The 25,907-nt window shown below is 36.5% G+C and overlaps 1 protein-coding gene across 5 annotated transcripts in view; it reads right to left on the bottom strand.

Moving 5' to 3' along the window:
- Sorcs1 (sortilin related VPS10 domain containing receptor 1) overlaps positions 1 to 25,907 on the bottom strand; it is a 484,666-nt gene that overhangs the window by 218,611 nt on the left and 240,148 nt on the right. For all 5 annotated transcript variants that reach the window (XM_074078345.1, XM_074078344.1, XM_074078347.1 and 2 more), the window contains exon 3: positions 15,595 to 15,694. In XM_074078345.1, the coding sequence (XP_073934446.1) occupies positions 15,595 to 15,694 (100 nt within the window). The remainder of the gene's footprint in view (positions 1 to 15,594; positions 15,695 to 25,907) is intronic.

Genomic DNA, 25,907 nt, shown 5'->3' with positions numbered 1-25,907 from the left:
GTCTGAAAAAAAACCAGAAAGAAAGCAATCTTAAAATTATTTTTTATACAAAAACAATTTATAAAAAGCTCAATTGTTGATAGACCCATGTATTGTAAAAGACAGAATTAAATCCCAGATTTTATTTACACCAGAATGAAAGAGGCTAAGGTCATTTCTTTACCCAAATTTTAAGACTTTTGTTGTAGGCTTGTGACCAGGGTTTAAAAATGGCACTTTCTTTTCTCCTCTGAGCTGGAGTGTTTAACCCTGAATGCCTCCATGTTAGTGAAACCTGATTGAAAAAAGTTTGAAAACTTTTTTTTTTAAGCAGTAGAACAGAGTAGAAGTAACAATTTTTTTACATTAACTCTATAATAAGAACCATCTCAAGATGTTTATATATGTTAAAAAAAAAAACACATAAGCAGTTTACCATAGAGATCTCCAATGTAAATACCCTGAGATTTTTTTGTTACCTTATATTTTTGTTGTAAAATTGTTAGTATACAAAATCTTAAATGATTCCAAATACTCAGAAAAAGTCTTTAAACAAAGAATTTAAAACAAAAGTTTAGATGCTCATTACTCTATTTTACCAGATGATGGCAAAAAAACTAATGCTGGCAGGAGTGAAAAGACAAAAAGGAGGTCCCTGGAATAAAAGCAATTTCCAGCAACTGTGGGGAGCTGATTTTATCTTCTCTCCCTTTCCAGGATCAATCACAGCTGTGAGTGACCAGAACCTAAAGGGTACATTTTCTCCAAAGTTAAAACCGTAATTTTGGGGACCATGACCCAAACTCCTGCGATTTTATATGTCAGTTTTAGAACCCAGTTTTTAAAGCAACAAAGGTTTTTATCTATCAGTTTTATATACACATAAAAAGTTTTAGGCTTGCCTAAGCTGAAGTGCTCATAAAAATGAAAAAACCCTGAAAATTGGCCTTCATAATTAATCATTGGTTTTCTGGAGTTCAAGGGGCAAAAGAAGTTTTTGCCCAATGCTCTACAGACCAATACATACATTTATATAGTTATATTAACTTAGAGTAGCCTTCTCCAATTTAGCCATAGATTTATAATCTTTCCTGGACTGGGGAGGGTAACAAGACAATGACATCCTCTGCTTTTAGTGAACTGCTGCTGGGATATTTTACTAAGACTTACAGAATGTTATATTTTAACTAACACTGGGTAAAATAACAAGACTTTAAAATGACCTTGAACAGCAAAACTTTCAGTACAAGCAAGAAAGAGAAAAAAATCACAGACAGGAAGAATGGGCCAAGAGTCAAAAAATCTTTGCTATCTGTTTAACTGTCATTTCTGGCTTTTTGTTTTTATTTATCTATTTAAGTTTTTTCTAGGAGCTAAAGCTTGTAGAGTAGTTAATGACACCACACCTATATAACTTTTTTTTTTTTTTTACAAAGTTTAGGTTCTTCCCTCATTTTTGCAGAAGAAGTCTAGTTGTAGGATGGTGATATAGTCAATGTTTTCCCCTTCTGGTCAGCACTCCTGGTCTACCAAAGGATATTTAGACCAAGCCTTGGTGCAGTAGAAATGAAGATCTTTTTCCTTAGGCTCTTAGGGTTAATATTCTTCCAATGTCTTATTAAGCAAGTAAAGGTAAGATCCTTTGAAAATTCAGGAAATTTGAGGTCCCATCTAAAGGAGGAATAAGGGAAACTGGTCACTTCAAGGAGGATCTCATGTGCTTAGGCATACCCAGGGCCAGAGACCTGGTTGCCCCACCAGGAACTATATTCCTTTGGGGAGAAGGTGTCCCATCTCCTGTCTTCTTCCACCACTACCACCACCCATGGCCAGGGTCTTAGGGAAGATATGTGGGTCTGCCTGGACTGCGACCACCCTTACCAGCATGACTTTTGACCAACTCTTTATTTATTTAATAATCTTGTATATCTAGCCATTTTCTAATTATTAAGAGCCTCTAGTTTAATATTGAATTTTAGTATTAAAAAGGGTCCCAGAATGGCCAGGAGGGCTAGCACAGATAGGGGAAGAATTCCTCCCGAAAGGGGGGAACCACAGGAATGTTTTCTGCAAAGTGCTGTACATAGCACCCACTGTGTTAATATGTAATTTTGTAAATTTTTTTATCAAGCCTTTTTGAGGATTTCACCTTTGTCCTAGCCAGAAGGCTGGAATTGTTAACTCTAAGGGAGAGAAACCCTGCTCCCATTTGTTTCTGGTGGGGGGGTCACTAGTTATGTGCCTGAGGGTCCTAAAACAGCTACATCTGCCTGAAAAGTTAAAGATGCTGGTGAGGCAGAAGCTTTTTTGTTTTTTTCATAGAGTATGGTATCTTTGTCTAAGCCCCAGGAGGCTTGTATCAAGAGAGGGAGAATGTAGGTGGGGCACATAATGTTTGCCAAGGAGATATTGCAGATAAATTCTTTCCTCTGGGAGGTTTTGACCCAAATCTAACTGTTGCTTAGGGAAGAAGGGATGGCCACTCATTCTGATCTACTTGGGAAAGAAAAACAGGAGGAAACTGAAAGTTGAGAGAAAAGCCTCTGTGCACTGAGGTTTTAGTTCCACCTAGGTACCACTGGCAGTCTGGTATAAGCCCCCAACTGGCTCCAGTCTCTCAGGTTGCCTGTCTTAACAGCTGTAGTGGGCTTGGAGCTTTTTCCCCAGATTCCCAAGGGAGAAGCCCTCCTTATGTAGAGACAGAGAGAGAAGTTGACCTGAGAGTTCCACTGTAACTAAGTCGTGGGGGGGCAGCTCTCCTGGAGGCAGACTCCACTGGAGTGCTGGACAATCATGGCCACTTCCTAGGCAGTCCCCTCCAATTTGGCACAATCTGTACTGACCTCAGATGAAGAAGAAGTGTCCCTTTGTGTGGTTGCCACAGGATACACTGGGATTCTCGGATGGTGAGGGTCCTTCTTTCTAGGATTAGATTAAAATCAGAGGCAGAAACTCGAACAGCAAGCATCAGAGAAGTTTTATTTGTAGAGAAGAGAAAGGAACAGCCGCATGGGGGGACATGCAGCGGGACCCAGAAACTGGTAGTCTTCTGAGTCTAGTTGGATGTCAGGCTTTATAGTTTTTATTGCCAGTTGGAGGAGTATGTTTTGGTGTGAAGATTTTGGCACAAACAGGTATTTCTTGGCTAGGAGAAGGGGCATTTCTCCCTGGCTAATCTCCGTCTTTGTCCTTGGCTAATCACATAGGCCTCCCGCAGTCCACCCTTCAAAAGCATGAGAGGTTGACCTAAATTCAAAACTGAGTATGCGGTTTTTAAAATCAGGTAAGTGTTTTCCTAAGATCCAACAGCTCTTTCCCCAGCACAAGTCTGGCTCTTTTCCTATACAGTTTCTGGAATTAAAATACTATAATTATTGGAATCAAGTTATATCCATCCCAGTGAAATTTGATGATTAAGTAATAGCTGTTGTCTCTTTCAAGGGAATTTGGGCTCTTTATAGGAAGTAATGGAGACAAAGATCAAGTACTGGTCTCTGTAACACCCAAAGCCCCTTCTGGTTCCCCACAAGTCACTGGCTGCTTCTCTTATTGCCATGTTTCAATCCTTCTCATTTCCTCACCTTCCCAATATTTACCCACTATTGTGATCCTAGAGGTCTCCTCAGCATCTAATACCTTTACAAGGGAGCCATTAGAATTCACTGGCTCACATCAGAATTCCAGCTATTTGGGAGGTGGACATAGAAAGATTAGGCTTCAAGACCAGCCTGGGTGAAAAGTCAGCCAGGTTCTTTGAGACCCTATCTCAAAGAACAAGCTGGACATAGTAGCACATGCCCAGTTATGCAGGAGGCAGAGGTAGGAGGATCACAGTCTGAGGCCAGCCCTGAGCAACAAGCACAAGACCATTTATGAAAAATAAACCCAAAAGGGCTGGGGAAGTGACTCGAGTTGTAGAGTAAATATGAGACCCTGAGTTCAAATCCCAAGTACTACCAAAAAAATAAGTAAAATGAATAAATAAGTTTTTAAGGACTATATTTTCTAAATCAACAATTAGGATAAATGGCCAGGAGTGGTGACTCATGCCTGTAATTCTAGCTACTTGGGAAACAGAGATTAGGAGGATTACTTTTAGAGGCCAGTCCAGGCAAAAAGTTAGTGAGACACCCTATCTCAAAAAATTAGCTAGGCATGGTTGTTTACATCTATAATCCCAGCTACTCAGGAGGTCACAGATAGGAGGATTGCAGTCTGAAACCAGCCTAGGCAAAAAAGTGAGGCCCTATTAGAAAAATTACTAAAGCAAAAAACAAAAAAAAGGAGGAGTGCATGGCTCAAGTGATAGAGAACCTGCCTAGCAAAGATGAGGCCTCGAGTTCAAACCCCAAATATAAAAATAACAAATGAAACAAAACAATACAAAAACAATCTGCCATTGCTGTACTTCAAAACCTTTAGTAAAAGAACAGGATGTGTAAAATATATGACTGAGGCAGAGTAGATACCCAAGATGACAGAGAAATCAGAAAACATCTAAAAATAAGCCAGAGTCAGGAACTAAGACTAACAAAATCACTAAAAGATTGAAATGTTGCATATATGAATAAAATGTCATACTGTAGCAGTGGCCACTGCATTGGGAGTTGTCCCTTGGCAGAGCGAGGTTTGCTTCCCCTCTCCTTCACAGATGTTCTAAATTCTAAATAGAAGCCACACACAAATGATTAAGATGTTGTCTGCAAAAGTTAAATTAACCATTTTAAGAAAGCACATGCATCTATCACACCCATCTCTTTGGACGCTAAGTGAGTTGCAATCTCCCTTGATGAGTAACTTAGTCTGAGAAGGCAAGGTAATTTTTTAACCAAAAAGGAATGCTCAAGATCACAATAAAGCAGAAGCCCATGTCACAAAACCCTATGAGTATAGACCCAACCTCAATCTCACTGGTTGCATGTTTGGAATAAGGTGATGTGACCACTTACCTAGGAAAAGTTTAAAACAGATTCCCCATCTTACTTTAGTGGGTATAAACACATGCAGGATGAAGACCTGACATTTTGAGCTTCTCTGTTCCCACTTCACTGTGTGTTGGGGGTGTTCCTGTCTCCATTTCTATTTCTCTTTTCTGCTGTACTAAATAAATCCTTGCTACACTTCCACTTTGTGAGTTTCCTTTTTTTGTGAAAACCTCAAAATGTATTCTCTTGTGGATTTCAAGTTTCTGTGACTTGTGTGGAAATGGTGAACTGGAGTTGAGGATTTTCTTCTCTTATTGAGGAATCATCATTATCCCTTTCCTTTCTCTGGTGACGGTATAAAATTACTCAGATTTCAGAATATGGGAGAACATAGTACTGTGTCAACGTAAACCCTACGGTTGTTTCTACCAGCATTCCTCCACCTCAGTTTGTGAGCTCTTTGCTAATAGGGCCCTGTGTCGTTCATGTTAGTATCTCTACTGCCTAACAGCCAAAAGGTGTCAGTTCTACTAAATTATATTTTTCTGTTGTGAATGTCATGACAGTGTGTCACACCAGTCTGCTTCATTGGCCAACTGAAGCCCTTTCGTGCTGCTTTCTTGACAATTCCACCTTACAGTCTTCTACAAACTCTTAAAGCCTTCATCAGGGAATTCATCTCCTTGTGTTATTTAATTTCATCCTTGCAATGGGATGGTAACCTCCATAAAGGTAATGGGGGGGTCATGCATAGTTTATGTTTATATTTATTTTTATTATGCTTCTTAAGAACTAAGTAACAGCCTGGCATTTGATAAAATATGTCCCAATTTATTTTTAATGTTGTTCCTTCAAAGCTCATCAATAGTTCTAACTGGCTGATTACTTAAGACAAATGCTGAATATATGAAATCTTATAATAAGGTGAATTTAATTCAATACTAGTAATGTCACCACTGCTCATTTACTGATTGTTTTTTATGCAAGACAGGAAAAAAGCTTATAAAATTGAATATAAATTTCATTATTTTGTTAGAATTAAAATTCAGATGGGTCATTGAGAAAATTTTGGTGACCTAATTAGTCATTATAGTTAGATATTAACAGAAATAAATATGCTTTAAGACTTAAAGTAGACACATACTCACTCAACTGCAAATCATTCCACCCTATGTACTGTGCTCTGTGAACACTGGTTTCTCACAGCACATAAACTAAAAGAGAGTTTTCATCTTCTTTCCCCTTCTCTGACAAATATTTGCTTCTTTGTGAAAGCTTTGTAGAGTCCCCAAAGATAGACTTCTATGTACATAGCTACTATGATACATAAGTTCTGTACGATAATTGATTGTTTATATATTCATATCTTCTACCAGGCTGAACAATCCTAAAGAACAAGAACAATGTCTTATATTTCTATTCTACTTCCTAGTTCTTAAAAATGATCTGGTACAAAATGGGCATGTTATAACTTTGGTTGGGTTGATAAATGACAGTATAAGGCATGACCATATAATTTGAAATAGACAATAATAACAATGAGACTAACATTCACTAAATGTTTGTCATGTCTAAGCCCTGTTTGTCACTTGTTTTGACTCTTTAGTTCTTAAAACTGCCTTCTGATGTTGGCACAATCATTTTATTTTACTTTAAAGAGGAGGAAATGTTTTCACAGAGACTCACAATAAACCAACCAACAAACACAACTTCATTTGATGGCACACACCTAAGATTCGGCTTAGCTAGAATGTAAAGCCAGGCAGACTGGTTCCAGAGTCCATTACATTAACGATTACCCCACAACTTATGACTTTAGCGAGCAAAAATTCACAGTGACAAACTCTTCAAATAAAGTACAGCACCAGAGTGACAGGAAATAGGTGTTAGGTTAGTGTACCTGACAAGTGCAGAAAATATAAGATGTACACGTAAATACAGGAGGTTATTCAGTGGAGGAATGGGAGTGTACCTAAGAGAGATAGCATTCAAAGGACAGAGGTTCATAAAGTCCCAGCAGCAGCGATGATATTTGAATCTCCTGCTGGGGAGCAGGGGGCCCTAGATCTAGGCCCGCCACACCCCCACACTTGAGTCATAATTGTGTTTTCCTTCCTGGCAAAACCAATTTCAGCCACAACCATCAACATCTTTTACCCATTTGAAATCACTCAGGAAGAACAGAAAGATAAGAGTAAATTGTACTCCTTCTAAAAGTCTTAATAAGTTCCTGGTAAATTAGCCTTATCTCTTTGAGATCTCAAGAGATTCTTAAACTTGTAACTGCTGGAAATATTTACGATTTTATCATTTCTTTTTCTTCTACCTACTGTCTTCTTTGTGTGCTTTGTATCAGCTTTCTTTCATCACTACTGTGTTACTTTAAATTCTTGGCAGCATCTCTGCCATCTCCCTTCCTGGCCTCACATCTGTACTTCCCTCCTAGGTCTCTTACCTGTGAGAGGCTGTGCATTTGGGATGTTTCCTTCTTCCCTATTCTGCATTTTTCTGATTCATCCACATTGTCCTCTCCATTATAGGCATGTTCATTTCCTAGTGGCCAATGCTGTCAATCATGGCACCATTTAGTACTCTAGTCCCCAAACACACACAGCCCCAAACAAAAAAAGTAGAGATCTCTCAAGCATTGCATAGGATACCCCATACTTCAGGTCTTTGTACCTGAGCAGATAGGAGATACTCACAGATGAGTATCTATGCCCACCTTATGAGCTGCAAACTATAGATTGTCATTCTGTGTAACTTATGTAAGTAGTTGAAAGGTCATAAAATGAGATGCATACTAGAAGTTAGGAATCCAGTAATTCAGCCAAGTGAATGCTTAGAGGAACAGAGGGACAAAACCTCACATTATTTCATCGAGGGAAAGGCCGGATCAACAAAAGCAATGTCTGGGTGAAAGGGATTTAGCCCCTGAGGCTGGTGGTACTCTTTAATTTCTCCAGGCTAGAAAAAAAACATAGTTTTATTAAAGATTCATCCACACTGACTTTGTTTTCCTGACAGCACCAAGAGTAAGCCTGGGGCAGATCTGATATATTGGAGTGAAATATCCCCACCTTTGTAAATATGGCAAATTTCCTGTAGCAGCAGACATCCATCCCCATCCATCATGAGAGCAGTGCCGGCTATTCACTGGAAACAAATGTTCTAGATACAGTATGTCAAACACAAGATGATGGAAACCCCTGAGAAACCACAGGGAGTCTGCTGGGAGCAAACAGACCAGAATGTTGAAAGGACCTCTGACCATTTTCCACAGCAGAGCAAAACTTGGAACCAACTTGAAATAATGCATTTGACCTAAATAAAAGGGTAATAGATGGGCATTTAACATTAGGGCAGCCAGAATTCAGTGAACTGGAGCTCTAATAAGGACAGATGATGAGGCAAAAATAAATAAGTGGGAAAGTAGAGAAATAATAGAAAAAAAAAGTCTGGTTCACAAAAAAGTTAAGCAGAGTCTATTATATATATTTGAAAAATAGTCAGGTTCTGAGAGATATCCTTTCATATATGAGGATTTGTGAACACCTGACCACAGGGGCAACCTGTCTTCTGAAAACCAGTCAGCAATATAAAACATGAAGCTTCTAGATAAACTTAATTTACAATATTTGGAGACTAATCTAAGCTATCTCTATCTTGATTAATTTCATTTGTTAAAAGTGTATAAAACAAAAATATAGAGTTCTAATTTTTTGATAAAAAAGTTATCTAAACTCAGGAAGGATTATTTTGTGGACCTATCACCTTTCTTTCTATTTTTTTTTAAATCTAGCTAGCTACCTAATCTTTTTCTTTAAAACATAAATGTGGGAACTAAAATTCTGTGTTTTAAACTTAATAATCCATAAACTTGTTCCTCGTACAGATATAAATTAGTTATTTTTTAAAATCACTGATTCATGATTCATATTTAATGTATTATCTATTTATTACATTTGAAAGACATAATTCCTTATAAATCAACAACAAGAAATATGATGCTAATTATCCAAGAAACTTCCAACAAACAAGTACTAAATACTACTTAATGCTAGTTTGTCTGATGAGTTCTGTGAAGTCAGGCTAATTAGGTGATGGGAGTAGAGACAGATGGAAGGAAGAGAAAAATGTGTTTAAAATCCATGCATTGACTGCAATTTATTGCCTAAATCTGAATAAGCATATGACATGTTTTAGAGCAAATACCCACTAAAAAGCAACTACATAAAATAAAACATTGTGCTGAAATTGAAAAGTATTGTTTTATTCACATTTCTTTATGAATGTTATCATAAGTTCTTTGACTTATGTAAAATAATATAGGGCACATGACTCTTTCAGGTACAGAGTCAGGAGAGTATCGTAGATCAATCTGTTTTTCTGCCAACTGTGCTCTGTAGAGCCCAGGAATGCCAGAGGGTTCCCCAGGGCCACTTTGGGGTGACAAGGCTAGTGTCTAGGGGACACTGCTCCTGGCACTCTGCCCCTACTTCAAACAGAACACTGTCACTATTTTGTAGATCCTTTGAAACTCAGAGGCTTAGATAACTATTGGAAAAATCATCCTCAGAAAATATATAAATGTGGCATGCTTTCTTGGATGTTATATTTTTAATACTCAGGAAAAAAACTTTAAAATGCTCAATGGACCGAACAGTCTAAATACTCAGCTATATCAAAAAGGATCAAAAAAGATGATTTTTTTCCTTTAGCTGTGGTTGCCCAGGTCAAGCATAGGATAGCAAGCATTTGTTCACTTTTTTAAAAAAGTCACTTTCATTGAAGTTTGGAAAATGCCACTTCCACTCTGTCTTTGAGTTCATGCATGGCACTTCTGTATGAATGAAACATACATCCTTTTTAAAAGATTAGAGGCAAACGGATGATCTTGTGTACAAAGGGACAGATAAAAGAGTTAGGTGGAATGAGCAAGTGTTGCGTGCTCGCCAAGGGAAATGTCATGCATCCCCTTTGATGTATTATACAATACACCAGTTCCCCTTGGCCTCTGTAGAGTATGTCAAATGAGTGAGTGCTATGCACAGTCCCTGGAATTTTAAATATTAATCATGTTCTTCTGAGTTAGAAAAGATACAATTATACATTACGGCCTAGAAATGACTAAAACCTATGGGGATTCTTTACTGTTCTTGTTTATTCACTTGAAAGAAATATTAATGAGTCAAAGCTGGTTCCACATGGCACCTTCTTTTCCAATTCCCAGTCTGGGAGTCCAAAACCCAACTTATGTACAATTCAAATACTCAGTTATTTGTTGGGCACCTACTACATATGCCAAAATCCTGTGCTCAGCATGTTCAAGGCGACAAGAGCTGATTGAGGTGTTTTATTCCATTTAAGATCTTGTATTCTCAAGAAGAGATCAGATATACTCAAAAGAACAGTATAGTATGACCTCATACAAGAAGTGGCACTTAAGTTTTTCTCTCAAGGTCTCAAAATATTTGCTCTTCTTTCACTAGTTGCACATAACTTCAGGCAAGTGTTTCAGTTCATAGCTGTTAAATGAGTGAGTAGAATTTGAAAATCCACTTCTTCTTTTAGGATCTTTTAGGATCAAAGACTCCAAAATTCCTTCAAATAGAAGTTGGCAGACCTTACATACCTTACCTCTTTCCTATTTCCAAAGTCATACTTGGTATATAGGCCATCCAAATAAATAACGAGAATTAAGTATGTCCAAGATAAAAAGAGAAAGAGAGTCAATAATCAAGCACTTATTTAGAAAGTGTCACATACAGTGTGGTAATTAAAACCTAAACATCTGGAGAAAATGCAAACAGTGTTCAACGCTGGCAGGTACCAAGAGATCTGCAAGAATGATCAATGTGTTCTGTGAAGCAAGGGTCCTATTTATAGGATGAAAGCCTTAGAAGACTTTCTCAGCAGGAATCATATTAATTAAGAAGTGATAACATAGAAATGAGAGAGGAGAGATACAAAAGGGGCACAAGAAATGCAAAAAGTGAATACTGTCTAGGTTTTTTTCTTTGGTGAGAACATAGTGTACAGAGACCATAAGAATATAACAACTAAATGAATTGGCTATTGGAAGTAAAAAAAAATTTTTTTTTTGCTTTTCTTCCTGGATGAACTCCACATGTGGTTTTATATGCTCAAATTCTTGAAGATTTAATACAACACCTTGTGAAGGCAGAACAGCAAAGTTGGGGTGGGAGTGATGGGACAGTTATTGCCGACAGGCACTCAGAATAAAAAGACGTTTCCTTTTTAGGCAGAATACAAATAAACTTGAAGACAATTTAAGAGTAGACTGAGGTTTTTTCTTTGCTACATTTATGTTAGTGTTCCTCCTCACTCTCTGCATCACAGTTGGCTCTTTTTAGGTATGAGTTAAATCATGTTTTCTCATAGGGGACTGTATGTATGTAGCTAGTATGCCTCTGCAGACACAAACAAACCTCAGGATTTCTCATAAGTCAGAGGAAGTATTCTCACTCATAGACATGGTGACAGATAACTAACCTGACTTTCCTGGGGCAGTAGGATCCACTCAGCTTTGCTCTTTTGAGACTACCTTATCTATCAGAGGCCAGGTACAAGATTCCTTCTGTAAGAAAGGATGAATGAGCTAGGATAGTAATTAGGAGCAGGCTTTCTATGTCTCTTAGCCAAATTTTCTAGACTGACAAAAGTATGAGGTGATAGTCTTTACTGTATCAGCCCCATCCAAGGAAAGCTCTTGTAATTTAAAGCAGGCTTGCAAATGACCACTGGATGCTCATCCATTTAAACTGTAAATAAGGGCTTGTTTTATTCTGGACTCTGATCCCAGTAACACCCTTAATAAGCTGCCTGAAAAGCCAGGGCATGACACCCCCTGTTGGAAACCTAATGATTAAAGAACTGAGCTTGTCCTTACAAACAGCTTAAAATAGCCACAAGAACATGAAGACAAACAAGTTTCTGGGAACACAGATAGTTATGTGGGTATTGTCAGTGTTAATCCAGTCGCTCCCACTGATGTGAAAAGCAAAGAGAAATACCTGGTACAAAAGATGTTAACTTGCTACATAGCACCCTAGAGACTTGAAAGAATTAATACAACCCTTTATAGGATGCTACCCATTTTTATTGAGGTATAGTAGATATCCTAGGAGAACTAAAGTGAACTTGAGTGCCTTTGTCCTGTGTAATTAAGAGGGCCTGATAATTCTTTCTTCTACACCTTCTTTTCTGTTTTTTTTTCTTTTAATTTTTAGATAGACTCCTATTGATTGGGGAAAATATATTCACACTTTAAAATGTTTTGCAGTACTATCTCTTTGGTTTAAATATGTCCTATTGGTGAGGGGAGGCACATGTTTCATGGTGATAAATCTACCTCATAAGTAGAAAAACTGTACACAAATATACTGCTATGTCAACTTCATTGATTTTTGTAGCATTGTAAAGAGCTTCATTGTCCTCCAATATATCTTAAATCTATCAGCATCTCAGAAAGTGACCCTGAAGGCGTCATTTATCTGTAGAGGAGAAAACCCCTTGGTTTAGGTTCACTCAAACAATATGATTTAAACAGCTCAGAACCACCTCAGCATCTGGAAAGGAACAGGCCCAGAGAAAGCTGTTCTCTTAGTCACAAACAATGACATTTCCTTTTTTGGAACTAGGATCTGCCAAGTCTTACTTAATTCAAATCAGCTAAATGCCCAGGGCCAAATGCCCTTTTTAAAATCCTCCATATAACTACAACTACTCTTGCAGCCTGATCGGTATTAGCACATTGAAGTGAGTAGATTCCACTGTAGGACTCTCTTAAGTCTCCTCTAAGCTTTCCTTCCCATCCTAGGAGTGGTACCTAGACCTAAGTGTTGTAGGCAATTGTTGTTCTTAGAAGAGCTTGGTTCTTGCGCTTCAAACAGAAGAATGCAAGCAGAATACTGGGTGTAAACGAAGTTTATTAAAAGTTAGGAAAGGAAATACAAAGGGGATACAGTCTGCAGGTGGAAAAAGCGTGTTTTTGCTCTTCAAGTGCTTTTAAACCCTACACTTACCAATAGGAGGGCAGACCAGGGGATTCCCACACAATAATGAACCAGTGGGGAGGGACATAGGTGGTTCCCAGCCAGGTGACAGTGGTCTGGGCCATCTCCAGGCAACCTACATGAGCCCCAAACTTTTCCTACTTCTAGCCTGCCTTCATTCTTAAGAGTCACATGCAAATCCAGCTCCTTGCAGTCTTGGTTTGGGTATTATCATCACATACTGTGCAGCTGTAGTAAAACCTAGCATGACATTCAATATTTGGCCTCATTTTTTTTTAAATCATGTCCTCTTCAGCAGCATCAATACAATAGAGGCTGTCACTGTAGTATAGCCATTCTACAGGATTTCCTTCCTGGATGTAAATCCTTTTGTCTTGCCTGTAACACTTTACAAATGTAAACGACTCACAAAGTCAACTGGTATGTGAAAACAGATTCAAAGGAACCGTCTTTCTGAATCTTAGTTCAAGAATCTTTAATTAGAAGATTACAGATATTGCAATTGCTACTAGGATATAAAATCTTGAAGGGTGGGATTCTGGCTTAATTCTCTTTCTATCTCAAGGGGCAAAGCACCTTGCCTAGCATACAGTTTGTTGATTGTTAAATTAAATTTACTAAAAATGTGAACTAGAGGAAAAATCAATAGAGATTACAAGAATCAATTCAAAGCTAACAAACAACTAAATCTCATTATAAAAATAAAGAATTTAAGCTCAGTTCCACAATTTGAGGCTGTATGCGACTGATCAAAATTATTGAAATGTAATTATTATTGATGGACCAGTAACTAGCCAGTAAAGAATATTCAGGATGTAGCTCTAAGTCTGTGGAGTTGACATTATAGGGCTGTTTGATACTGTGGCTATTAGTCATGTGTGGCTATATAAATTTCAATTAATTAAATTAAGTGAACTTTAAAATTCAGTTACTCAGTTACACTAGCCTTATTTCAAATACTCAACAGGCACAAGTTTTTAATGTCTAGAGTATTGGACAGTTTGAAAGAACATTTCTCTCATCACAGAAAGTTCTATTGGATACTGCTATTTATAGGGATAATCACTACTATTACTTCCGATAATTATATGAAGCAGGAGGAGTAGGATGAAAAGAAAGGAGAATAACGTGAAGAGAAAACACTGATTAAGTCTTTACTGTTCTGGCGAAGCACTTGAAATGTCCCTCATGAGGTAGGTACTATAATTATCCTATTTTAAATTTGAGGACACTGTGCTTGAAGATATCAAGTAAATCACTGTAGTTATGCATTTGGTAATTAGCCTAGATAAGTTTTAACTCAAGTCACCTAAATTAAGTTCTGTGCTCAACTATTAAGTTATGTTGTGTCTACTGAAGAACTTGAAATGTGTAGAGCAGAGAGAACATAAAACTTTATATCACTTGTTCACAACTATAGATACATAAGAAATATCTGAGTAATATTCTCAAGACACCATTACCTGAGCCCTAATCTATAGTCACAGAGGTGGGACCAAGGCTGGCACATTTGAGGACCACTTAATGCTTTTGATTTGCAGTCAGAGTTTGGGATGATTGCTTGAGAGATAGTCTCAGGTACCTTCCACAGTCCAGAAAACAAAATGCAATAGCTACTCAAGGTCTCTAACAGTATCTAATGACAAATCTGAGATGAGGTCATACATATCTGTGATATCATGATAACAGAGTGAGTACAGGGTATGATGTAATAATGAGCAACACTTTTTGTTTTCCCAATGGATACTATTAGTCTAGGCAATAAATGTGATTTTTGAATGTTATATGTCAAAATCCAGAACTTGGTAATGCAAATTTATAAAAACAAATGTATGGATGTCACAGTACTCTCCTCTTGAGACTTTTTCATTCTCACTTAAAAACAAACCTTTTCTTTTTGAGAAAAAAGCATCCCTGAGGAGTAGATAGTCCCTCTTAGCAGGAGAGGAATACTATGGTAGAAAATTTAAGATCACTAAGGAAGAAACCTGAATTCTAGTCCCAATAGCACCTATAACCCTGCAATGGAGACAAACTATTTCTTTTCTCCCAACCCGTTTTCTCATCTGCAAAATAAAAGTATTATTTATGATATATCCAAGACTCCTTGTAGATAAGATCCATGATCAAGAGAGGCTGACCTCACCAATTTTTCTAAACTACACTCTTCTGTCAAATGCAGTGCCTCCATTCTGACCTTATTGTTCTGTCTGAACAAACTCTCTGCCTGTTGTAGGACAATACATTCACTTAAATTCTAATTTATCTATTTATTCCATGTCAAGGGAAAGCAGGGGCATCGGATGAAAGCCCATCTTTCTTCTGTCTTGTCAAGGTTTATTTTAATTCCTGTGACTGACTGTCAGAGCTTTTACAAAATAAGCAGCAGCATACACTCAGTGAGACTCATTCTTTACAATTGCCTTTCCAAAATGGTAATGATGCACCTACTCCTGTGCCCCTGCATTCACAGATACTGATCTGAAAATTATGATGTGTCAGACATTTCACCACTTTAACACCCATCAACTCTTCTTTACATCTCTTATCCCAGCTTAACTGTAATGGATTTTTAGGTAGCACAGGAGGTTAGCCAACTAAGACAGAAGTTACATCATGAAGCGGTACAATACTGAATATACATTTCTTACCTTACGTTTGTTGGTAGGACACACATAGAGATAGCTCAAAATGGTCTTCAAACCGACTTTATCATTCAGCTTCTCATAGGTTGTCCCATAATCGGTTGACCTATAATTCAAAAGAAGCTTTAATGAGGACAGAGTATATGTCATTTGGCTGCTTGTCAGTATAATGCATGTTTTACATACTAGAATGGCTCTCTGGAGGTTTCTAAATGATTCATCTAGTATATAATGATGCTTAATTATGTACACAGTAGCATCATGTCAGTGGTTAACATTTGCATTTAAATTGAATTGGTAAAAATTAAAACTCCCTCTCTCTACTGCTCCTTAATGTATGCACTTTGCATAAACAACATGATTAATTTAAAAAGATGAAGAGATGAGGGTGTACCTTGAATTGACCAAAGAAATAAAAGAGTTTTTAGTTAGATATAACATTTCTAAACTTTTGCTTTATCTTGGGCACAGTGTAAAAGCAAGTTCTCTTGATTTATCTACAAATTGTGTTTTCATTCATGAGTCATGGAATATACAGTCAGTTAGTCCCTTCAAAGGTCATTCAGTCTTTTCTTATTATTTAAGATCAAGAAAATGTCTTCATAGCAAGTGAAATTTCATAATCATCTCCATGGCCTTTTCTAGTGTTAAGCAGTCCAGAGTCAGGTGGACGGATCTTCTTGGCACTAATGTTATCTTTCTGACAGATTCTCTATCATTATTTAACCACTGGTCAATAACTTATTAGATCAGATTAAATAAACAGGTTTTAATCATGTTCTTTATGAAGTTTTACTTTCATCGTGCAACCATGTACAGCAGGGGATATTATCTGTGTTTGGAAGAAAGTGATTGACAGAACCTTAGTACTCTGTTCAAAGAGTTGAAAAATAGGCCAACTAGAATTTGACCTAGGTATCGGTTGTTTTCCTTTACCTCAGCTTTTTTTTTTAAATTTAAAGAAGATAGCTAAAAATTTCCTGTCAGGCTCTTTTTTTCACAGAGGAGGCTTCCAATGAAATTCATTCTATCACCCACATATGAGGAGCTCCAAAAATGTGCCAGGTTCTGTGCTCAGTGCCAGGATGTAATACTCAGGACCTCTTCTCATGTATCTAACTGCTTTATCTGAGAGACACAAATACAAACAAATTGTTGTGCTATGCTAGATACAATGATAGAGGTATAACCGACAATACTCAGAAAGCAAAGTTGGTTTAATCAGAAAAGCAAGAAATAGAAAATCTTATTAACGCATTTCTTTCTTTTTTTTGTGCTGGGTATCAAACCCAGGTTCTCATTCATGCTATGCAAGTGCTCTACCACTTGAACCAAAATCCCAGTCTGATAATGATAAAACTTACAAAGTCTGACAGGACATAAAGACTAAACCACTCCACTACCATTTATTAAGATCCTACTCTGGACCAGGCTCTGGAGAAAGAAATCTACACAGAAGTCAGAATATTCGATCAAAAGCATTATGCACAAATGGTAAATACTAAAACAATATTTTAGGACTTAGATTTGTAAATTATTAAAGAATTGAGAATTATATAAAATGTCTTGAAAGGATTATGAACCTTGCCAATAGAGAGGAGTTTAGAAAAGGGAAGCAGGAAGAGCCTCATAGACTAGAAGTTACCTTGTGTGAAGGAGTTGTATAATTAGATTTCTTTAGGACCAGTGTCTGCACTGCCACAATCGTACAAACATTGGCTTGACAGTCAAGACTATTGTATCAACCTTCCAGAACTCTTTCACAGATCCTATTCACAAACCATAGCAAAACTTCTTAAAACCCTGCTCCCATATCCATGTTTTTTCCCCTCAAATTCACAGTGAATGTGAAGAAATTTCCTGCTACTTTCTAAGAATTATCTAATTTTTTTCCTCACTCAGTCCACTCTTCATATTTGGCTTTTTCCACTGTGTATTAGTTTTCCTGAGCCAGCATTCTCTTTCTACTAGAGCTTGCTTTGCTCCAAAAAAATAGCTATTTTTCTAGCTTCTTTTATTGTATAGGGTTTTTTTTCTATTTATTATTTGAACACTACTTAAAAGTTCAAGAAGAAAATAGCAGATGGGAAATCTACCTCTGGGTTGGTGGGAGACAGATGAAATGTGTTAATGCTGCTACATTAATAAACTTTGATTAGTGACATGTGAAAATAGTAGGACTTCATTAGAGATGAGAGAATGTTTCAAATTTTCTATAGAATGGGAAAGGAGGCTAAGAAGTAGGAGCCAGGTTAAAATGGACATAACCATGAGTTTCTTATAATTTCTAGGAACATGATCTCTGGTTACTCAGTGAATGCTTTTACTTAAAATATACCCTTGGGTGGAGGTGTGGTTCAAGTAGTAAACTGCCTGCTTTGCAAACATGAACCCTGAGTTCAAATCCCAGTCCCACCAAAAAGAAAACCCACTAAAACTTATACCCTAGAAAGGCAAATGAGGGTTAGTCTGTAAATATTCTATAGGAAATCATTCTCATTGTGTATGTGTGTATGTGCACACACTTGTTTATATGCATATGTTCAGTTCCAATGTGGCAAGATGATAATGAAGTGAATGACTCACAGTTACTTTATTGATATTTTCCAGAGTTTATGCTATATTATTGGATACTTTGCTCTTATTATAACATTACTTCTTCATTGGTACATTTCCTTTGATTATCTGTCATTATTTTTTGTCCCCATCTCTAAAGTCTTATTTTTACAAAATTCAAAAACAACCCAAATTTAGTAATTCTCCATTCAACTAAAGCTATAAGTCTAAATATAATTACTTTTATAAGAAATTGATGAAAAGAGAAAAAACAATGCATTTTCATATACCCAAATGGTATGCAGTGGCAGTTTTCCCAGAATGTCTCACAACTAGAATGAAAGTGTTGGTAGATATCATGGTTAGAACTCACAATTGGCTGGCATACACTGGTATGGTGGTATAGAGTGAAAATGTTACATGTCTGTAAATTAGCTGGTAGATAGTCACTGACTATCCAGCTTCACCACCATGTCCTCTCCACTGCACACCTACTGGGATTCCTCACAGTCTGCCAAACAAAAGATTTAGGACTGACACAGTGAAGGTCCTCAAAAAACTTGTCCTACCATCAAGACCAGCAGAGTTGCTATTTGGACAGTGTCTGTGCCAATCAGCCTGCACTCACGTTTGGGAAGACAGTAACGTTAGGGTTGCACTATACTCTGGTAGGCAATTTTTTGGGTGTACATCAAATTTGCAGTGATCACATGCTTCCGGTTATCCCCATGTGGCCAACTGTGGAAACTGTAGTCTCTTGTTCTGAAGGAACAGAGGTGACAGATAGGTCAAACAGAAGGCTGACTGGTGAGCCTAGGTACTGGTTGTTAAATATGCATATCATCCCTAGGTATGGAAGAAGGGGCTATTTTCCAAAGTCAGAATATTGGGAACTGCTTGATTAGACAAAATTTAATATTCATTTACTTTAATAACTTTTTCTCAAATTATATTATTTGAATATATATTGACATATATATGGTAATATTTTCCAAACATATTTAATTATAAAATCCATTCTTGAGTACTATCAAATGAGATTAGGGTTCTGAACAACACACTTTTAGAAACACAATATCAAAGATCAAAAAAAAAGCAAAAGAAAGACAAGAATATTAGTTTTGTAAGGAAAGGGTAATAATAAAAATATTTTAAAAACAAAATTTGCCAAAACAAATGGCAGCCTATATTATTTATAATATTTATAATGCTATGAAGTGACTGTTACTAAAAAGAAAAAATAAAAACAAAATAAAAAAGGATTTTAAAAATATGTATCATGCATAAATATATTTAAGATGCAATATGTGGTGTTTAATTGAATTTGTAGCATTTTAAAAGCTGTTCTGAAGCAAGCATTTTTATCTTCAGTATTTGTTCACAGATTGGCTTATCTATAGATTAAAAAACAGAACTTCTGTCAATACTTACAATATGGAAGAAGAAGCAGAAAGCATAAGGAAAGTAAGCATTCCAGGAAAATAAATATGCAAGTTATTAAATCAAAGCTGCCCCTTTTGATTTTGATCCTTAATCCTTCCTCTGTGCTTCTACAAGCGTTTCTTAAGCTGTGGCTTTTAGAACATTGGAAAGCTTGTCCTTATTTAAGTATTCACTAAATACATGGAGCTGAGCTGAGTTGCTCTGAGGAATGGAGAAGCCACATCAGAAACATCCCACCTACCTTCCAAGAGCTTATGGTCTCCTTGAGATGGAAAAAAATCTCCTATTTCACTTGAAAAAAAAAGATCAATGTAGGACATGACTACTTTCAACAAGAAGCTGCAGGACTAAAATATGCAATTGAATTTCCTCTACTATAATCTTACATGAGCAAATGAAGTACAAAAGAGGCACAGAATCATTTGTCAATAATTAATCCATAAACGTGCTTGGAACAATGACTGTCACATAATAAGCAACCCATAAATGACAGTTTTTGATTTTCATTTTATAACTCATTTCTCTTGATTAGTTTTTGTATTCTTTGCCCAACACTTACTAAAACCCATAATGTGAACCCTTAAGGAAAATCTTTTATTTTTTATTTTTCTTCATATGTGCATACAATGTTTGGGTCATTTCTCCCCCCTGCCCCCTGCCCCTCCCTTACCCCCCCTTCCACTCTACCCCCTTGCTACCAGGCAGAAACTATTTTGTCCTTATCTCTAGTTTTGTTGAAGAGAGAGTAAAAGCAATAATAGGAAGGATCAAGGGTTTTTGCTAGTTGAGATAAAGATATCTATACAGGGAGTTGACTTGCATTGCTTTCCTGTACATATGTGTTACCTCCTAAAATAAAAGGAAAATCTTAATCATTAAAAAATTACTTCAGTTTGTTTTGCTGAGAAGACATTCATGATTCAATTACAACATTTTTTAATGTGGCTGAATTTAGCCCATCACATTTTGGGGCAAATGTGCTAGTAGTTTTATGTGAAACTCAGATCAGAGTTAACAGTAAGAACCAGAATAGGGGAGCTGAAGACTATAAACTCTGTTTCTATAGCAATCTTCCCTGAATTCCATTGCTGAATAGGCTGTCATGCTTAAACAATCTAACAGTAGTAAAAGTCAGTCTTTTTTTGCGTGCTTACAATGTGATCAAAGCTCTTTTGTAAGATTAACATTAATACCAATCAAATGTTGTAAATACAGTCTGCCCAGAAAGGATAACCAATGCAGTTAAGGCCAAAGATCTCAGAAGCCACTTACTGCAGTGTTTCTATCACAAGCTACAAGATGTAGTCTACAGGGAGAAAAGCAGGTATATTCAGAAAACCAAGCTTAACATTTCTTAGTAAATTGAGTATGAATTGAAATCACTTAAAGGACAACACACAGATCAAATCCTGGCTTTTCCTATACACATTGAAAGGACAGAGGGTCTGCCAGTGAGAATAGATTTGAGGAGAGATACAAGCAGAAACTCTCCCAAGGATCTAGGAGGAAAGGAAGTTTACTTTTAATCTGTTATATGTTTTTATATTTGAACTGAGTGTTTTCTAGACAGAATGTAGTTGGGATTTGCTTTTTTCCATACATTCTGACAGTCTTTTTTAATTGGCATATTCATAATATTAGCATGTGAAGTGATTTTTTTATAAAATTCAATTAACAACTGCTATATTTATTTCTGTTTTTAATCTGTTGCCATTGTTTTTTATTTTCTATTCTCTTTCCATGTTTTCTATCATTTGATTTATGATTTTTCTATCATGTGATTTATATGATTTTATTTTTCTCCTTTCTTAGCCTATCAGTTATATTTCTTATTTTTGTACTTAGAGTTCTCAATATATGTTGACAACTAATCCTAGTCCACTTTCAAATATACATTGACAACTAATCCTAGTTCATTTTCAAATAAAACACTACACTGCTTCATAAGTAGTACAATTATTATATGACAGGAAAATACTCTTAATTCTTCTCTTATCCCTTATATCATTGATATCACTTCACTAATACATAATTGCACACACACAGATAAGCAACTATACTCAAATATATTGCTGTAATTATTATTTTGAACAAACTGATATCTGTTAGATCATTTAAGAAATAGAAAATTGTACCTTCACGTATTTATTCTCGGATGCTCTTCCTTTCTGTAGATCTGAGATTCTGAGCTATACCATTTTCCTTCTTTCTGAAGAAATTCTCTTAACATTTCTTTGAAGGCAGTTCTACTGGCAGCAAATCCATCAATTTTTGTCTGAGAAAGTCCTTGTTTCTTCTTCACTTTTAAAGGATAATTTGTAGGCGGATATCAAAGTTGTTGGTATTACTCTCTAAATAATAAATATTTCTCTGTACTCTCTTCTTGCATGGATTTGAGAAGTTGATGTAATTACTATCTTTGTTCCTCTATAGGTAAGGTTTTCCTCATCTCAATTTTATCTCATTTTTTCCTCATCTTTGGCTTTCTAAAGTTTGAAAATGATGTAGTTGGTACAGTTTTTGTTTATTTGTTTTAAATTTATCCTGCTTGGTGTTCTGTGAAATTTTGGACTCGTGGTTTGACATCTGATGTTAATTTATAGACGCCTCAATCGTCTTTGTTTGATACGTTTTTCTGTTACTTTCTCGCCTTCTTCTCCTTCTAGAATTCCCATGGCACTTTGTTATATGTTCCTAGTTGCCCTACAGTTCTTACGCAGTCAAGGTTTTGTTTTTTTTCTACTCTTGATTTTTCCATTTAGTCTTAAGTTTTGGGAGTTTCTACTGAGATATCTGCAAGCCTAGAGACTCTCCTCAGCCATGTCTGGTATATTAATGAGTCCATCAAAGGCAATCTTCATTCTGTTACAGTTTTAGATCTCAAGCAGTTGGGGTTTTTTTTAAGATTCTTTACTGAATTTCAGTCTCTTTGCTGGCATTATCTGTCTCTTGTTGCCTGCTGTCTGCTTTTTTCCATTAAAGCTCTTAGAATATTAATCATGTATACATATACATTTACATATTTTAACATATGAGTCTTATAACGCCAGTGTTCCTGTTATCTCTGACACTGGCTGTAGTGTTCATTTAGTTTTTTCAACTGTGGTGTTCTTTGTTTTTGTCTTTTTTTTGTTTGTATCTCTTACTATGCCTGCAAGGCTGACATGAAGTACTAGTGAAAGGAACTGTAGTCAGTAGGCCTCAAATAGGTGGGAATGTGGAAAAGGACAGGCATTTGATAAGCTATGATTGGATCTCGGGATTTGGCGAGACTATGCCCTGTATTGTGGACTTTACTAACATTTCTCAGTTTTCTTACCCCTGTTTAGGTGAGATACACGACTTGAGGGTTTCATGGTTTTGTATTCTTCTTCCCGTCACTTGACAGACCCTCATAAATCCCCAGCAGGTTTAGTTCTGCTTCACTAGTTTCTCCTAAGATCAGGTCTTGTTAAGAAAACTGCACATATATAAAAATATCATAATGAGACCAATTATGAGGTAAAATTAAAATTATTACTGATCCAAATAATAAAAACATATGCAATGATTTTTCAAAAAAAAGAATAGAATGCTCTGACACATTTCAAGTTGGTTATTTTCCCTCCACTTCTTACAAGTATGGGGGAATCTTTCTTTTATATTCACTATGAAGAGATGTTAGAGCCATTGGAGGTAAAACTCACAAAAATATAACCCTCCCTTCTCCCCATAACTCAGTTTTAATTCTCATATTTATCCACACTGATTGTCCAGAAATTTGTCAACTTTGATTCAGACTTTCACAATTTAGCACTGCTTTCTGTGAAAATTTCTCATTGTGGGTTTCTACTCTGATGAACTGTGATTCCCTGTGTCTGCTTGTTTGTCTCTCTAACTTGGGTGCAGCATTTGCCATGAGATCTCACTTCTTTGAAGGATATCAAAAGAATTGTTGACTTTTCAGCTTATTCAGATTTTTACTTTTTATTAGAAAGGAATGGCAACTTCTAAGCCCTTTATATGCCAGACCAGAAACTAGTAGTTCACCACTCTACTTCTAAATAAAAAGACCTCTGCCTGGAACTAAATGCTACAAGGTCAGTATATATATTTTTGCTCACCCCTAAGTCTCCAGTCCCCAGACCAGTGCTGGCACATATCAGGTGCCTTCTCCACGTAATGGATGAAAGATACATAAAGCTTAATTGACATACTATGAGACAGGGATGGGCTGAGCTGCTCCTTCAATATGGCTTTAGAGAGTATACCAATAACCTGAACTTTTTCACACCAAATCCCCTGAGAAGGAAGATGCTTATTGTAGACATATATTGTCATACTGTGAAGGTCACAAAACAAAGACTTGGATGACAGAATAAAGTTTGAGGACAGGAAGCATCTGGGTGTTATTCAAATCAACACCAATGAGATGTCCTGAAAGTAGAACAGTGCTCACCTCTAAATCATGCAGCTGTGGCATCTGTGTTTTGTTTCTTTCCTAAAATCATTAAGAACAGCCACTTTCATTGCTCCTTATTCATTTGGTGGCATAAAAATAGCTTCCAAAGCCAAGGGTGCATTGGCTGCCGCACAGATTCTGCTTCTTAATAACTTAGGATGCATGAGGTTAAAGCAGTGAGAATAATTTAGGGTTTGGAAAATGTTTGCAAGTGAGTCGACATTTAAATAACTTCATTATCATTCATTGACAGATTTTTTTAACCTGTCAGTGCAATTGATATTTCTATTACCATGTTATAACAAACCCCAGCACATTTTAAATACAGTCACCAGATTCCATTAGTCTACCCCTGTCAAGAAAATATCTCCAAATTCATTTTTCATAAAACCTTGAGAATATAATAGGTAATCTACATCAAACGATGACGTGGAGCTGCAGGAAATTGTCTCCTGCCTTCTAAGGATTCTGCCCTGAGATATATTTGCTGTCAGTTTAAACATGTAATTTAAATGCCCTGCTCAGAAGTTATGATACATCCTGAGCTGAACAAGATTCTCCCTGCTTCCTAGACTCCCTGAGTTTTTTGGTTAACTTTCAGTATTAGCTCATGGGATTATACACTGGAATGAAGAATAGTCATTCAAATTTGATATAAAGATATTTCTGTTATGCCATTTTCTACAGATTTTGTTATTCCACATTTAAAAAGCTATCTTTTTTTGTTAAATGAAAAGAACAAGTACTTATATGTTCATACGTTTTTACAATTCTCCCCTTTATGGTCTTCTTGTGCATTTTTCTAACTTCTAGTTGTATCTTTTTGCTGTGTTCTTGATGTTTCTAGTTATATAAAGCAGTTGAGACAAGAAACTTGGGTGCATTTTATTGGGGTTTTATGCATACTGCTTAGATGAAAAGATGGCTAGAGAGTATACAGTTCAACAGAAGCAATTTTTCTGCTCTATGTAAAATTTTTGTCCACAGAGAACATTGATGTAGAGAACATAATACAGAGAGCATTAAGATAAGGGCTACCCTTATCTCTTCCCTGTCTGCTAGTTTATTCATATGTATAAAAATAACACTGGCACTGATACCTGGATCTCTGACAATTTTGCTTGCAAAAGGGAAGGAAAGGAATTTAAGGAAAGATTCCCTGTTCAGCTTTTTAGAAGCAGGTGGTGGCAAAATACTACCTTTAACTAGGTTAATGTCTATTCTTCCTTACAAACAACAACAACACATACACACATACATCTGTCTATTCCCATTGTCTCCTACATGTACTTTCCACTCCAGTCCTATTCCCAACATCTACGATAAGAAATTGCTACTTCTGCTGGATTATTTACAGTAGCACAGGTAAATTTACTGCTAGCTCTTTCTTAGAGATGCAGCCTCTCACACTTCAATGTCTCTGTGAATGCAATATCCAGCAGACAAAGTGGTACTTCTGGAAAGAGCAGAAGATACATGCTCCTTCTTACCTTTTGAGGTTTCACTTTACAGTCATCTTCCTGTGATACCTCCCCTGATCATGCCAATCAACTAGTGGTCTTTGTTCTTCTTTGATACCTCAGCCCCTTGCACATTGTACTATTATTTTCAATGTCCACAGTTTTCTGTCCTAGTAGACTACATCCTCTAAAGGCAGAGCTACTTCATATTTATCCTTTCACTCTCCTTTCTTTCTGTCACAACTCATTTATATACATTTCAATGCTGGACTCAAATATCCTTCCTCCATTGGACTGTCTTGCATCCTTCCCCTAATAGAATGACATTCTACTTTGTATCCCATTTGAACTTCTCCTCATATCTTTTTATATCCTGCCATGTATTATACTTAACATGGTTCTGATCTCCCAACTACATA

Source organism: Castor canadensis, chromosome 7, assembly GCF_047511655.1.
Source record: "Castor canadensis chromosome 7, mCasCan1.hap1v2, whole genome shotgun sequence".
In the NCBI taxonomy this organism is placed as follows: Eukaryota; Metazoa; Chordata; class Mammalia; order Rodentia; family Castoridae; genus Castor; species Castor canadensis.
The sequence above is the reverse complement of the archived record's forward strand: the minus strand, read 5'-3'. Positions and strand labels throughout refer to the sequence as shown.